Source organism: Scyliorhinus torazame, chromosome 6 (assembly GCF_047496885.1).
Source record: "Scyliorhinus torazame isolate Kashiwa2021f chromosome 6, sScyTor2.1, whole genome shotgun sequence".
NCBI lineage: Eukaryota > Metazoa > Chordata > Chondrichthyes > Carcharhiniformes > Scyliorhinidae > Scyliorhinus > Scyliorhinus torazame.
Genome location: NC_092712.1, coordinates 302184790 through 302199925, shown reverse-complemented (window position 1 = coordinate 302199925; position 15136 = coordinate 302184790). Strand labels below are relative to the sequence as shown.

The window sequence follows — 15136 nt, the reverse complement described above, 5'->3', positions numbered from 1 at the left end:
GCGTAGGGCTACAGGGGCCGTCGCAGAACAAAAGAGGCCCCCAGCCTGAAAGGCCTGCCTGCCGATCGGTAGGCCCCGATCGTGGGCCAGGCCACAGTGGAGGCCCCCCCACCCCTGGGGTCGGACCCCCTCCCCCCCCCCCCCCCCCCCCCCCCTCCACCAGGCCGCCCCCGGATGTATGCACAACGAGGTCCCGCCGGGTAAGAGCACACGTGGACAGCGCTGGCTGGACTCAGATTTTTTGCGTGGCCACTCGGCCCATCCCGGGCAGAGAATCGGCAGGGGGGCCGCGTAGAGTGGCCCCCGACCGGCGCCGCACCGACCGCGCCGGCGCCCAGGGTGCCGATTCTCTGCTCTCCGGAGAATTGGCGGACCAGCGTTAGGGCGGTGCTGCACGATTCGCGCCCATCCCGGTGATTTCCGGCCTGGCCTGGGCCTAGAGAATCCCTCCCCCCCACCCGCTCGTGGCCTCCCTAAGCTTGCCGGTGTTGCATCACACTGTGGCCTGTGGGGACTCTTTCACTGCAGGTCCCAAGCAGCTGTAGCTAGTGGAGCCTAGAATTAGGAGCTGGTCAAGGTGCTTTAAACACATGTAATTCTACCCAGTCATCAGTTTACATCATTGGGTGCAAGTTACCACTCTTTAAAACAAAGTGCTGATGAAGTTCGCTGTGCTTTTGAATTGTCGTAAAAACCAAGTGGCCCATTAATGTCATTCAGTGAAGTCAACTTTTAGTTCTTCCCTGGTCTGACTTGTATGTGACTCCAGTCCCACAACATTGTGGTTGACTCTTAATCACCTTTAGATTTGTCCCCACATTCTCACTGTAACAAACCTCCCTTAAAGCATAACTCCGTGACCACGGTTTTGTTTATCTGACCTCATATCGACCTATGTGGCGCAGTGACATGCTTTGCTTGCAATGCACCTTTGAACCATCACCATGAGGTGTTTTACTAGAGGGTAACTCAACAGGATTTCACGGCCATCTGGGCTAGGTTGGCAAGCAGGAGGTGCCCCAGAACTGGGTGTCATGTCATAGGCACCATTCCAAGTGGTCAATTAGTGATTACTTAAGGGCCTCCTCCCACTGTCATGGGGATTTTACCCCTGGTGGCTGGAAGCTGCTGTCCAGCTTGACAGCTTTCAATGAATGAGCGGATGGCTGGTCAAGATGGTGGTGGTTTGCACCTTTTCCAGCCTCCTGTGCTTATGGAGGCTGGTCCCAAGGCCTGTCCACCTCCATGTTTCCCTCCCCCAACCCCCTCCCCCCACCCCCTGCCCTGAACACCTCAGCCTGGCCCCAGAAAATTCCTGAATTACCTTAATGCCCAGACTGCATTGCAGCAGGCCTTATTTGGGCCTGGCTGCAGTCTCAGCAATGGCCACTAATCCCCCCATGGCTCGGTTGGGTACATAAAGCTACCGGCCATTTGATTGGTCGGAATTGGCTTGAGGTGGGCCTTCTGCCTCCATCAGAGAGGTAGTCCCACTATCCCCCTGTACAAATCCAGCCCACTCAGTACAGAGACTGAATGTGACTTTGTCAGCACCATCCACATCCACCCATGAAAACAAATACATTTGCAAACAGCAGCCCTTTCATTGGAACATGATCATGTGCATGAACAAGGAAAGGTGATTTGGCAGTTCACCTGACTAAAAATTCGCTATCGAGATCTCTCATTTGACTTTCGTGTTGGATATCTCCCTAATGTCCTCTTAAATTGCGGAGGTTTGTAGAATCATAGGATCTATGTGTAGAAGGAGGCCATTTGGCCCCTCGAGTCTGCACCGACCCTCCGAAAGAGAGCTCTACCCAGGCCCACTCCTCCGCTCAGCCCGCCCTCATCCCCATAATCTAACCTGCACATCCCTCGACACTAAGGGGCAATTTAGTCTCAAGTGTCTGGACAGTCCATTCACCACCTTCTGTTTCCATTAATTACTGTTGATCCGGTAAACCAGCTGCCGTTGACCCCTGTGTTCTACCTGTGTATCAGGCACTAGGTGGCAGCAGTGATAATGTGCATTATGGTTCATGACCGGCTCGTAGGTGGGTGAAAAAAGCAGCATTTCCAGACTCCGTACTGAAGCCAGACTGTCCTCCCTTGGTTTAAAGTTGTGGGGTGGTATTCTCCATTCCTGAGACTAAGTGTTGACACTGGGTCAGGATTCGTGGACTTTCACGACAGCAAAACTGGTGCCGAACCTGGACTGATTCAGCTACCATTGAGGGGCTCGCACCGGCGCCACGGGGAACACAATCGATTCCAATAAGAAACGGTGCGGGATTCACCGGGTCCGCAATTGGCACTCAGGAGGCTGACAAGCTGCAGCCGCACATACACACTTCACTCCACACACACACTCATCCCAGCCAACAAGATGGCACTGGCTGCGCTGGAGCGCTCCCATACAGCTGTTGGGTCAGCTGGGGCCAGAGGGCACTGTGATGAATGGTTACGGCACCTTTAATGTAATGATCCCTTTAAGACCGGGTTTGGAACCCTGGGGGACTCCGCCTCCGGCCCCACCCCCCAGGGAGCCATATATAAGGTAATGTCCAGTGGGCAGTGTGCAGTGAGCACACCTCTCGGTAGCTGACTGGTTCTCTGCTAATTAAAGCCTTTGTATTACCAATCATCTCTCTCGAGTTGTAATTGAGGGTATCTCAGGCACCTAGAGGGATGGCCTGGGTGGGGGGGGACCCGTAGCTCTAAGTTCAATGTGGGCTGTCAGTGGTGTCCGCAGCTGCATGGCTGCCTTGCCGGCTGCGGCAATGGTGTTCTGTGTCCATCCGCCCTGACCCAGCAGCCCACCTCCTGGCCACCCCCTGCTACCCCCAGTCCTGGCAGAAACCCCGCAGCCAGTGGCACAACTGTCAGCAAACTATGACGATGTTGGACACTCTCCGTACCCCCTCTCCCTCCCTCAGCAGCCGCCACGCCAGTTTCACGATTTGTAAAAGCACAAGTGAACCGCGCCATCGGGGACTCGGCCTATCGGAGGTGGAGCATCGCGGAGGACTCGGAGAACACAGGGTCAGGCCCGCTACTGATATCCAAACGGTGCTGACTGCATGTGCGTCCTGGACCGCGTTGATGCCGCTGTCAAGGCGACAGAGAATAGTGATTTGCCGTCAAATTGGCGCCCGCCCTGACTTTAGCGTCGGAACCTATTCTCCTCCCAATCGCGTTCCGCAATTTCAGACTCAGCTAATGGCAAATCCCGCCTGTGGTCTTTCTAGACCCTGATATTTAACTGTGGCAGCAGTTATAGCAGTTCTACGATGACCAAATTATAACAGCAGACCCAAATTATTGTTTTTACTGATGTTTTAAACATCACAAGTGCAGATCATGAAAGAGCAATCCTGCTCCTTGCCAAGCCTCCCATCGTGGACGCAGGCCAGTCCTGGGAGTCTCCAGCTGTGCATCCTGATCTCTTGCATTATTACCAGTTTCCCGGGTATGTGGTCATTGTGAAATGATGATACATTCACTGTTGTATTTGACACTGGTGTAGAAACGGAATAGGGAGAAACCAGCAGAATTGATGCTACCTTTCTTTTTTTTAAATAAATTTAGCGTACCCAATTCATTTATTTATTTTTCCAATTAAGGGGCAATTTACTGTGGCCAATCCACCTAGCCTGCACGTCTTTGGGTTGTGGGGATGAAACCCACGCAAACACGGGGAGAATATGCAAACTCCACATGGACAGTGACCCAGAGCCGGGATCGAACCTGGGACCTCGGCGCGGTGAGGCAGCAGGGCTAACCCACTGCGCCACCGTGCTGCCCCGATGTTATCTTTCTTATTATAGTTTCCTTATTGACCTCTGCATTTTACAACACTCAGAAAAGAGGGTGGCACAGTAGAACACAGGTTAGCACTGCTCCCTCACTGCGCCAGGGACCCGGGTTCAATTCTGGCCATGGGTGATTGTGCGGAGTTTATATGTTCTCCCCGTGTCTGCGTTGGTTTCCTCCAGGTGCTCCGGTTTCCTCCCACAGTCCAAAATTGGCAGGTTAGGTGGATTGGCCATGATCAATTGCCCCTTAGTTTCTAAAGGTTAGGTGTGGTTACGGGATGGCAGGGATAGGGCGGGGTAGTGGGCCTAAGTGGGGTGCTCTTTCGGACGATTGGTGCAGATTCGATGGGCTGAATGGCCTCCTTCTGCACTGTAGGGATTCTATTCTATGGTTAAAAGTGAATACTATATACCTCCTCGTTACCGTCAGGAGCCTCGTATCTCAGGAAGCCTACGGTAGCTGTCCAAAGATGGAACCTTAGTTCGCATAACCTGTGTAGATAAAGTATTGGAGAATTGATTGGAGAGAAAATAAAAAGCACAGTTTTGTTGAATTATGTCGCAACAATTCTGCTCCAAATAATTTTTGAGAAGCTAACTAGTTCAATGGAAGTTCCTGAAAACAAACTGTTCGGGCTAGATTTTATGGAGTGGGGGGGTGGGAGGGGGGGGGGGGGGGTGATGTGGGGGGGTGGGGGGTGGTGGTTGCAGACTACTCGCCATCCACCCACCACACCCCCAACGTCACAAGAATCGGCCTGCACCGAGGAGAAGCCAGCCATTCAGCCTGCGGTCCGAGCAGTCCAAAAACGGGGCTTCAGCCCCTGAGTGCGAGGATGTCCCGCTCTCGAGAGCTGTCGGCCTGCCCGATTGGCCAGCAGCACCAACTTGAGTAGTGGGCGGTGCCTGAACAGAAAGAAGACCCATGAGGTAGCCAGCCATGGTGTCGGTGGTAGGTCAGAGGTCAGAGGTCTTGGGTGGGAAGGGAATCAAGTGGCATGGGTGTGGGGGGGTGGGGGGGTAGTGAGGTGGTGAGAGGGAAGTGGGGGTGACATGTTTTGAAGATGAGGCGGGGAGGAACAAAAGGGGGATGATAAAATCTTGGAGGGGGTGCCTCTAATGTGCAAAGGGCAGCCCCTGAATCATGCACCCCCTTCTCCTTCTCAATTATCCAAACATTTTCTTCTGGGGGCTGCTTATTATCTGCTGCTGAGAAGCCAATTGACCTTTAATAAGTTATTTAAATATGGGCCGGGGGAGGTGGGGGGGTGGTGTGGGGGTGTGACCTCCAACTTTGACACACGCCCACCCACTGATCCATGGGAGCAGCTTGGGCGTGCCCGGGGAAGTGATAGAATTGTCACCCCTTATATTTTATGTGTGCCCCCCACCCACACACACACACACACCGACTCCTCCAGTCGCAGGGATTTAAATATTTAATTTCTTTTATTTCCCATGAAAACAAACATTCGTTTTTAATTCAAGCAGTATCACTTCTTTAAAATTAAGTTGGCCAAAAAGAAGCAGATAGCCTTGAAGCAGAAACAAACTCCAATCTGCTGCGCCCTCACAGTGTATTTCCAAACGACTAAAGAGATGCTGTGAATTGCGGAAAACCGACTCTGGTGCCAAAAATGACTTCAAACTTCTGCCATAAGGTTCGAGCACACATATTCAATTACGGAATGAACATTGTAAAACTTTATTATTTTTAGCAATGACCATCTGTTCCGCTCACTATTTGTTGAGTGATTACTTGTCTCAATATTGATCGCCCTTGCTCCAGTTAATGTCTCGTGTAAAATTGTGGTGGAGATGCTGTGTTCAGGCGATTATTCTGGTGTTACACTAAAAGATCAACCGACGTTGGGCCCATGTTTCAACAAGAAGTTTGAGAATTAGAGCATCACTGTGGACACTCTGAATGATGGATCTGTTGCTAAGTGAAGTGTTTTGTAAATCTGCCTTTGGTAACATTACTTGTTATGTAATTATAAAATGATCACCGTTTTCTCATGTGCTCACACCTTCATCTCCAGGTTGCGCCAATGACACCTGCTTCTAACGTGTAGTCGACACCCAGATTATGATTAGCCCTCTGTACTGCCGTTTGGAAAGGTGGCACTGCCCAGCTCTGAGGACCATTAAATATTGTCAGACAGCACAAGTAATTATGTAACTTGGAGCACCTCCATTGTTCTGTCACCATAACTGCAGTGATTTGTGGTGATTGTCCCTTGAAGGGCAACACAGCAGAATAAGGGTCACCTGGCCTGGATGATCAATTGGGACTCAGAGTGGGTAATCACCTCGGGGGAGGGGGGAGGAGGTGGTGGGGGGGGGGGCGCAGGGTAGAGTCCTCTTTAGGCACAGATACATGCAGCTGCTGTAGGCTGCTGAAAAATAAAGTGGCAGTACATTGAAAGTGGCAATACACTTAAAGCGGCAACCTCAAGAAGGAACAAATGGCTATGGACAGGAAAATTAGAGAAGTCCCCAGATAGAGGGAACTCTCAAAAAAAGGCCTTAGGCTCTGAAGACCTCAAAGAAGAGGCAATGACGACATCATAAATGGGACAATAGAGGACCCGAGGAAATGATCAAATGAAGACCCCAGAAGGAGGGTAATGAAAGACCCCAGAAGGAGGGCAACAAGAGATCCTGCAAGAAGGTCAACGAGGGAGTTGCAGAATGGAAACACGTCAACGCTTTTTCGGAGACAGACCTGACCCAACAGTGAAATCAAAAGGGTTTGGCTGAAGTAAAGACCAGTAGAAATGTAGGTTCCGTTTGTGAAATGTAACTGTCCAGTAAGAATGTGACAGATTCCCCTCAGAAGAAACGCAGAAATCAAAGACTTCAAAAGAAACTAGGAACTACTGAACATAAAGAGGGATCAATGGAAAAAGTTAAAGCTCTAAAGACATTAGAAGAACAAGGTGAAGGGATTGACAAAATTGAAAAAAAAGTTGCAAAAAATATACAAAATGAAGTCAAACAGAAAGAGAAATTAATGAGACAAATTAATGAACTCCATGGGAAAGCAGCTAGAAAATGAAAAGTCCAGTGAAGAATTGAATTGGAAGATAAGACCTTGAAGAAGGGCAGCTTGACAGTGAGAAACTAACTGAAGAGGTAAAAACATTGAAATTGAGAAGAATCAACAATTCAGATAGAGGAAGAAACTGAGATTATGGGTTGGATTCTCCGGTGGTGTGTCATTTGCTGGTGGTGGCAACTCTCTGTTCTCGCCGCTTGTCAATGGGATTTCCCATTGAAGACATCCCATTCTGCAGGGAAATCCACGGGTGGGGTATGCTGCTGGCACAAACAGAAAATCACAACGTCCGGGGAATTCCGGCCTATCTAGATTGCTGGAATGGTCACGTTAATAGAAAAGCACGAGAACCAATACGATAAAATGGCCGATGAAAATGATGCTGAATTGAAATGTTGGAAAGAGAAGGAACTTCATCACGCGACCCAAGTACCAGAAACGGAGTATCACGACCATTCCTTCGCACGTGGCAGACCGAGATTGTGAAGACACTGGGAAGACATAAGGGGGTGGATTGTCCATCGCCGGTATTGGGATTCTCGATAGGGCAGAGAATGGAGTTTGAGGGAAAAATGGATTCGGTGCCGCCTGTTAGGATGCTCCGATTCACTGCTGGTGGCCTCAGCTCACTAGCTGCCCCGCTCTGGTGGGATGCTAGAAATTGGTGATTTGCACCCATCTCCATTTCATTAACAGGCTGGAAGCCTGAGCCTCCATTCCCCCCCACACCCCCCCACCCCGCCCAAGTGTCAAAGGCTCTTTGAAAGCCAAGTATACATCACAGGGCTTTGAATCCCTTGACAGCCTTTGAAATGCAAATCTTCCATTCAGTTTCACACAGCAATACATCGCATTAGTCAGTAATTGACAGTTCTATTACTCCATAGAGAGATGCTTGGTGAATTGTTGATCTATCTTTCCCTTCATCTCAAGTACCCTGCTTTGATGCTAACCACAATATTTACAAACATTGAAGCTATGATTGACAGGTTCTCAACACATCAAAAGCAGCTAAGTGCTTTCTGCTGTGAAAAAGAGGAAGTGAAAGCACTTAGTTGCTCTAGGGGTCTCTGGGGGGTTTCTGATGAGTATCTGGGGGGTCTCTGATGAAAGTTCTGATGGGGGTCTCTATTGGGGGATCTCTGTTGGGGGTCTTTAATGGGGGTTCTCTGATGGGGGTCTGATGGGGGTCAGTGTTGGGGGTCTCTGATGGATGTCCCTGATAGAGGTCTCTGGAGTTCTCCAATGGATGTTCCGATGGAGGTATCTCTGTTGGGATTCTTTGATGAGGGTTCTGACGTGGGGGGCTGGGGGAAGGGGGGATCATGGGAGGGTCAGGTCACCCTCATGCGTGCATGCTGTGGGGTTGGGGGTGGCCCATTATTCCTGTGATGGTGGGGGTCAATTCTCCGACTTGTCAGTGGGGGTGGGGGGGTGGCTGGGGAGAGATGGTGTGCTGGATTTGCGTTATGGTGGGGGAGGGGGCCCACCGCTGGACCTCAGTATTAGGCTGTCCACTCAAAATGGTGGCCCTATACTGGGCCTCTGACGAAATCTGGTGAATTCTTCCCTATGCATAAATTTGCACAATGAAGGAGAGAGATTCGCACCTGGGCGCTGCTCCTTTTGCCAGCAGAGACCAGTTGGCAGGAGCACTTAGACTCCAGAATGGAGAAATCCATGCCAAGACTTTGTTGTGTTGCGATGATATGTGCCGGCATGCATTACAATGTAAGGTGCTTGGCAGTGATAGGGTAAATGTGTGACCGGGGTGTGGCACTGTCCACAGGGTGATGTATGTAAGTAGTCACATGGTCGGAGCACAGTCTAGGACAGAACTTGGTAAGCAGCAAGCCTGCATGTGTCATGGGAGTGTATCTTTAAGAAATGGGTGTTTATCGAATAGCTGCAGTGATGTCAGTGTGTGGGTAGAGCTGGGCTGTCTGTCTATCTTTTACTTTTGTTTTGAGCTGGCAGCTGCAGTGTGTTTAGTTTAGTTTTCAGAGTAGGAGAGCTGCAGTCAAAGCAAGTAGATATGTAAAATGATCTTTCTCTCTACAAGCTAGAGAATGTCTTCAGTTCATTGATGATTACAAAGTAATACCTGTTTCTGTAGAGCATTTAAACCTGCTATCTTTATTTTGAAAGGGTTTAGCTTATGGATGTTGTTTGGGAAGTTGTTAAGGGTTATCAATAGAGTATTGTATCTGTGGGGTTACGTGTGTTGGTAGTTGATAAGATGTTTACTGTGTGATTATAAAATGTTAACTCAATTCATAGAATAAACATTGTTTTTGTTTAAAAACTACTTTTAGTTCTCTGTTGCATCACACTTGTAAAGTGGGCCCTTGTGCTCCCCATAACCAAAATCTATTAAAAGTTGTGGGTCAGGTGAACTCCATGATATACTTTGGGGTTCTCTAAACCCTGGCCCGTAATACATGGAACAACTCCATGCAAGAACATATTGGGAACTGTACATAGTTAAAACCGATCAATAAAAAATGTTATGCTTAAACTCACGAGCCTCACGACCTCATCAATGAGCATCACCACTGCAACATTAAAAAACCACATTGCTTACATAAGAACTAGGAGCAGGAGTAGGCCATCCGGCCCCTCGAGCCTTCTCCGCCATTCAATGAGATCATGGCTGATCTTTTTTGGACTCAGCTCCACTTTCTGGCCCGAACACCATAACCCTTAATCCCTTTATTCTTCAAAAAAACTATCTATCTTTATCTCAAAAACATTTAATGAAGGAGCCTCAACTGCGTCACTGGGCAAGGAATTCCATAGATTCACAACCCTTTGGGTGAAGAAGTTCCTCCGAAGCTCAATCCTAAATCTACTTCCCCTTATTTTGAGGCTATGCCCCCTAGTTCTGCTTTCACCCGCCAGTGGAAACAACCTGCCCGCATCTATCCTATCCATTCCCTTCATAATTTTATACGTTTCTATAAGATCCCCCCCGCATCCTTCTAAATTCCAACAAGTACAGTCCCAGTCTACTCAACCTCTCCTCGTAATCCAACCCCTTCAGCTCTGGGATGAACCTAGTGAATCTCCTCTGCACACCCTCCAGCGCTAGTGCGTCCTTTCTCAGGTAATACATAATATGAAACTTCGGTAGCGGATATACAATGATATTTTCAAAGGAGTTGGAGTGATTTCGGCGTCGGAGAATCCAGCCCACAAACTACAGCCTGGATTCAGGAACCATTTGAAAGGAAAGGTCAAAAAATCTCACCCATGTCCCTGCCATGCCAACACATGACCCCATACCCACCCCATGACTCCTTATAGCTCTTATGCCATCTCAATGCCCCTACCCACCCCCATGGCCCCCATATCCTCCATGCCAACTCATGGTTGTTCAATGCCCATTCCCCAAGTATACACCAAGTATAGAACCAATGAGCTTGACAATAATAATGGCATGTGTGAAACTATTTAGAAAAAAGAAGCTCTTCATTTTCTTTGAAAGGAACTGGTGTTTTTGCAACGCTATAAATGTGTCAATCGCATAGACCATTAAACTATCAACAGCAGAAGCTTTAAACAATTCACAACCCTTAATCCTGACAAATAAGCTCGGAGATATTGGCAAAAGAGAGAAAAGTAACTTATAGCCGCTTTAAGTTGTCAATCAGCAGCTCTTTGCAGCTGTGGAAACAAACTTATTCACATAATCTGCTTAAAAGCCTGGGCATAGGAAGTATAGGGAATGTGACAGGGTGTGAGGGGTGATGTTTAGAGGGCGTAAAAGTTACCAAACAACCAGGATGCCTCCAATCTGCCTCTGGGAGATGGCGAGCCCAACTGCATCTTGCACCCTGGATTAGATTGGATTGGAATGGTTTATACGTGTACTGAGGTACAGTCAAAAGTATTCTGCGTGCAGTTCAAACAGATCATTCTGTACACGAAAAGAAAATACATAATAGGGCAAACAAAGAATGCACAATGTAAATACATATATACAGGCTTTGGGTGAAGCATACAGGTACTACTCAGTAGAGAAGATGTGTGAAGAGATCAGATCAGTATGTAAGAGGGTCGTTTAGGAGTCTGGTGACAGTGGGGAAGAAGCTGTTTTTGAGTCTGTCCGTACGTGTTCTCAGACTTTTGTATCTCCTGCCCGATGGAAGAAGTTGGAAGAGTGAGTAAGCCGGGTGGGAGGGGTCTTTGATTATGCTGCCCGCATTCCCAAGGCAGCGGGGGGTGTAGACAGAATCGATGGATGGGAGGCAGATTTGTGTGATGTACTGGGCTGTGTTCACGACTCTCTGTAGTTTCTTCCTGGCTTGGTGCAAGCAGTTGCCATACCAGGCTGTGATGCAGCCCGATAGGATGCTTTCTATGGTGTACCTGTAAAAGTTGGTAAGATCAATGAGGACATGCCGAATTTCTATAGTTTCCTGAGGAAGTATAGGCTCTGTTCTGATTTCTTGGTGGTAGCGTCGATGTGGGTGGACCAGGACAGTTTGTTGGTGATGTGTACACCTCGGAATTTGAAGCTGTCAACCATCTCCACCTCGACACCATTGATGCAGACAGAGGTGTGTCCTGCTTCCTGAAGTCAACGACCAGTTCTTTAGTTTTGCTGACATTGAGGGAGAGATTGTTGTCATTATACCATTCCACTAGGTTCTCTATCTCCCTCCTGTATCCCGACAATCCCGGCAATGCCCCTGCCAGTGCCACATGGACACCTTGGCAATGCCAGCCTGGCACCCAAGTGGCACAGCCAGGCTGGCAGTGCAAGGGTGCCACCCTGCCCAAACAGCATGCACCCAATCCCCTGGGAGACCCCCATAAGTGTTGTTCCATTTGGTCCCTGTTTGGGGAGACCAGCACTGAACGGCACGTGTCCAAGGTCTCCGAGGTGAAGGGGATAGATCCCAGCCTCGGGGTACCTCGGGAGACTGCATATTTAAGTTAGACTAGCTGTCTCGCTTTAATATGCAGATTTGCCAAAAAGTGATCCGGCCACAATAGGCGGGATTCACATCGTAATGTCACATGAGATAGCATTAGATTTAGGGGTCCCTCGGCTTCTATCGGCCACGCTGCGCCTTGACGAGCTGTTTTTCGGGCGCAGCATGACCGTTCGATTGCGCCCATAATGTTTAATTCTTAGCCAATTCATCCTCATGATTGGGAAACAATGGACTGGGTTCTCTATCTGGGAGACGTAGGCCGAATTCTCCAGCTGTTCCGATTCACTTTTCCTGCCTTCGGCACAGCCCCGTCAGCGGGTTTCCCAGCGGAGTGGGGTGGTTACAATGGAAAATTCTATGGACAATCGGCGGGAAGATAAAATCTCGCCGACAGTGAATGGCGCGAGGCTGAGAAACAGGGTGCTGGAGGACCGGAGAATCTTGCCCGAAGAGTTCCCGCCGGGACTGAACATGAAGAGATTTGGATTTCCGTTGGGAGTGCTATTCGTTCCGCGATCCAGGACGTGCAGGCTGCTGGTGAGAATTGGAAGCAATTCCCGACACAATTGGTGATGTAACCGCTGGGACCAGAATTAACGCTTCGGAGCCTGACCGCTGGAAGTGTTTTTAAGCTCACCACACACTCATGAAGATAACTCAGCGAAGACCTGCCTCTCCCCCCCCTCCCGATTTCAGGAGTCCAAGGTGGACCCACTGCTCAATGCCAATGAGGGGGACCTGCCCGAATCCTATTGGATGGGGACAATTGTTATATTTTAGGGTCCAATCGAACACAATATAATAAAAGAAATTAACTCAGGGACAAATTAAAAGGGGCTGTTCCTGGTGGGGGCACTGCCCGAAAGTAACGAAGAACAACGGAAAGTTCGCAAAGATCAAATCAAAATGTGAAAAGAGGCAATCCAACCCTGCGGTGCCCACCGGGCATGGAAGACCTCGAGAGTGCCCATGGACACCGCATGCTCCCTCTCCAGGGACACCCAGCTGCGAATGAAGCCGGGAAAGAGGGGCAGGCAGTCCGGCTGGACGACCCCCTTGGTCGCCCGCTGCCTGGACCTGTTTATGGCAAGTTTCACCAGGCCCAGGAGCAGGTTCACAAGCAGATCCTCCACCTTCCCTGCACCTGGTGCCTGTAGACCAGGAGCGCGGGGCTGAAGTGCAAACAGAACATCAACAACAACGTTGTCAAAAACGTAAAAAGGGAGAGCAGCCTAGGACATTCAACATAGGCATGGTTCACGGACTCCACAAGACCGCAAGAACGGCGGTGTTCTTAGGCACCCGCGAACCGGTGCAAATGGTGGTTACACGGTACTGCTGCGCGCATCACCCTCCACCCCAGATCCCCATGATTTAGGGAGAGGACACCTCCCTAATCCAGTGCGGACCTCCGTTGCTAGATGGTAACGAGGCGCGCCAAGGCATGTCCGGACGGCGGATGAGGGCAAAGCGGTGGAATGTGTGCAGCAGCAGCCCGTACAGGAAACACCTCCGTGCAGTGCGAAGATGCACGGTGGGTATTTCCGCGAGGCAATTGTTCCTTGAAGAATATGAGCTCCCCAATGAAGGGGGAAGGGGCAATCGTTAGCAGTGCAGCTGTATAAATAGAGCTGGCCCGTGTGGTACCAGAACTGTGCACATATCGTTGGAAATAAAGTTACTTTCTGTTTTAGTTACTTCCATTCGTTGGAAATAAAGTTACTTGCTGGATTCTTCATGGCCCTGACAAAACTGGGTTAATAATCTCGTAGGCCCAGGGTAAAGATCTGGGGACATATGACAGCTGATGGACCTTAAATTCAGTCAATAATGTGGAATATTTAATTTAAAAAAGGGTGTCTCAGTAATGGTGACCAGGAAACCATTGTTGATTGTTGTAAAAATCCATCTGGTTCACAGATGTCCTTTACAGAAGGAAATCTGTTTTTTTGGCCTTCCCAACCTGGTCTGGCCTACATGTGACTTCAGACCCACGACAATGTGGTTGTCTCTCAACTGCCCTCTGAAATGGCCGAGCAAGGCACTCAGTTCAAGAGCAATTAGGGATGGGCCACAATCGCTGTGCCAGTGACGGCCAGATCCCATGAAAGAATTTTTAAAAAGTGTTGGGACAGAGGAACTGCTGCTCTGCACGTAGTCAGGAATGTTTGGTGCTGAACTTTATTGCCCAAAACAGGGCAAATTGCACATTTCTCATCTGCCTGAGTACAAAATTCAGGCAAACGTCAGACGGGAAAATTGAATTCTGTTGTTGCATTTCTGGCCAAGTCACCCAAAACATTCAAGGAAACCTACTGTAATTTTTCTGATTCAGGGGCGAAATTCTCCGACCCCCGTCGGGTCGGAGAATCGCCGGAGGTTGGCGTGAATCCCGCCCCCGCTGGTTGCCGAAGTCTCCGGCACCGGATATTCGGCGGGGGCGGGAATTGCGCCGCGCAGGTTGGCGGGCCCCCCCCCGCTCGATTCTCCGGCCCGAATGGGCCGAAGTCCCGCCGCTAAAATGCCTGTCCCGTCGGCGTAAATTAAATCACCTACCTTACCGGCGGGACAAGGCGGCGCGGGCGGGCTCCGGGATCCTGGGGGGGGTCACGGGGCGATCTGGCCCCGGGGGGTGCCCCCACGGTGGCCTGGCCCGCGAACGGGGCCCACCGATCCGCGGGCGGGCCTGTGCTGTGGGGGCACTCTTTCCCTTCCGCCTCTGCCACGGTCTCCACCATGGCGGAGGCGGAAGAGACTCCCTCCACTGCGCATGCGCGGGAATGCTGTCAGCGGCCGCTGACGCTCCCGCGCATGTGCCGCCCGGAGATGTCATTTCCGCGCCAGCTGGCGGGGCGGAAATTCATCCGGTGCCGGCCTAGCCCCTCAATGTTGGGGCTCGGCCCCCAAAGATGCGGAGCATTCCGCACCTTTGGGGCGGCGCGATGCCCGTCTGATTGGCGTCGTTTTGGGCGCCAGTCGGCGGACATCGCGCCGTTTCCGGAGAATTTTGCCCCAGGTTTTTAGACGTTTATCTTTGATGATCAATGTGGCTATAATAGATTACCGTGCATGAAAGCTTATAATGTTGAGGTCTTTTGTAAAGTGCACAGGTTTCCCCTGGTCGCCAGTTTGATGGAAGTTTAATTAATTCTTCTCGTTGTGCAGGTGAAAGATCAGCGGCCCAGTGATGTGAAAGTGAAACAAAGTTTAAATATTAAAGAAATAAAGTCCCATCAGAAGACAAAACCTCCTGATTCTACAGGTATGCAAAAATACCTCGTCAGTATGGCACGGTACACAAAATAAAGAACGCT

General features: G+C 49.9%; 1 protein-coding gene and 1 long non-coding RNA gene across 11 annotated transcripts in view; one reads left to right on the top strand and one right to left on the bottom strand.

The window, feature by feature from the left end:
* The window catches only part of mylk4b (myosin light chain kinase family, member 4b), a 237836-nt gene that overhangs the window by 157054 nt on the left and 65646 nt on the right, over window positions 1–15136 (top strand). For all 10 annotated transcript variants that reach the window (XR_011947879.1, XR_011947880.1, XM_072509930.1 and 7 more), the window contains one exon: window positions 14988–15084. Coding sequence is in view for 8 of the 10 variants with exons in the window: in XM_072509930.1 (XP_072366031.1) it covers window positions 14988–15084 (97 nt within the window). In the remaining 2 variants the exon portion in view is untranslated. The remainder of the gene's footprint in view (window positions 1–14987; window positions 15085–15136) is intronic.
* LOC140425530 (uncharacterized) overlaps window positions 1–15136 on the bottom strand; it is a 139828-nt gene that overhangs the window by 71357 nt on the left and 53335 nt on the right. The gene's annotated exons all lie outside the window — the stretch shown is intronic.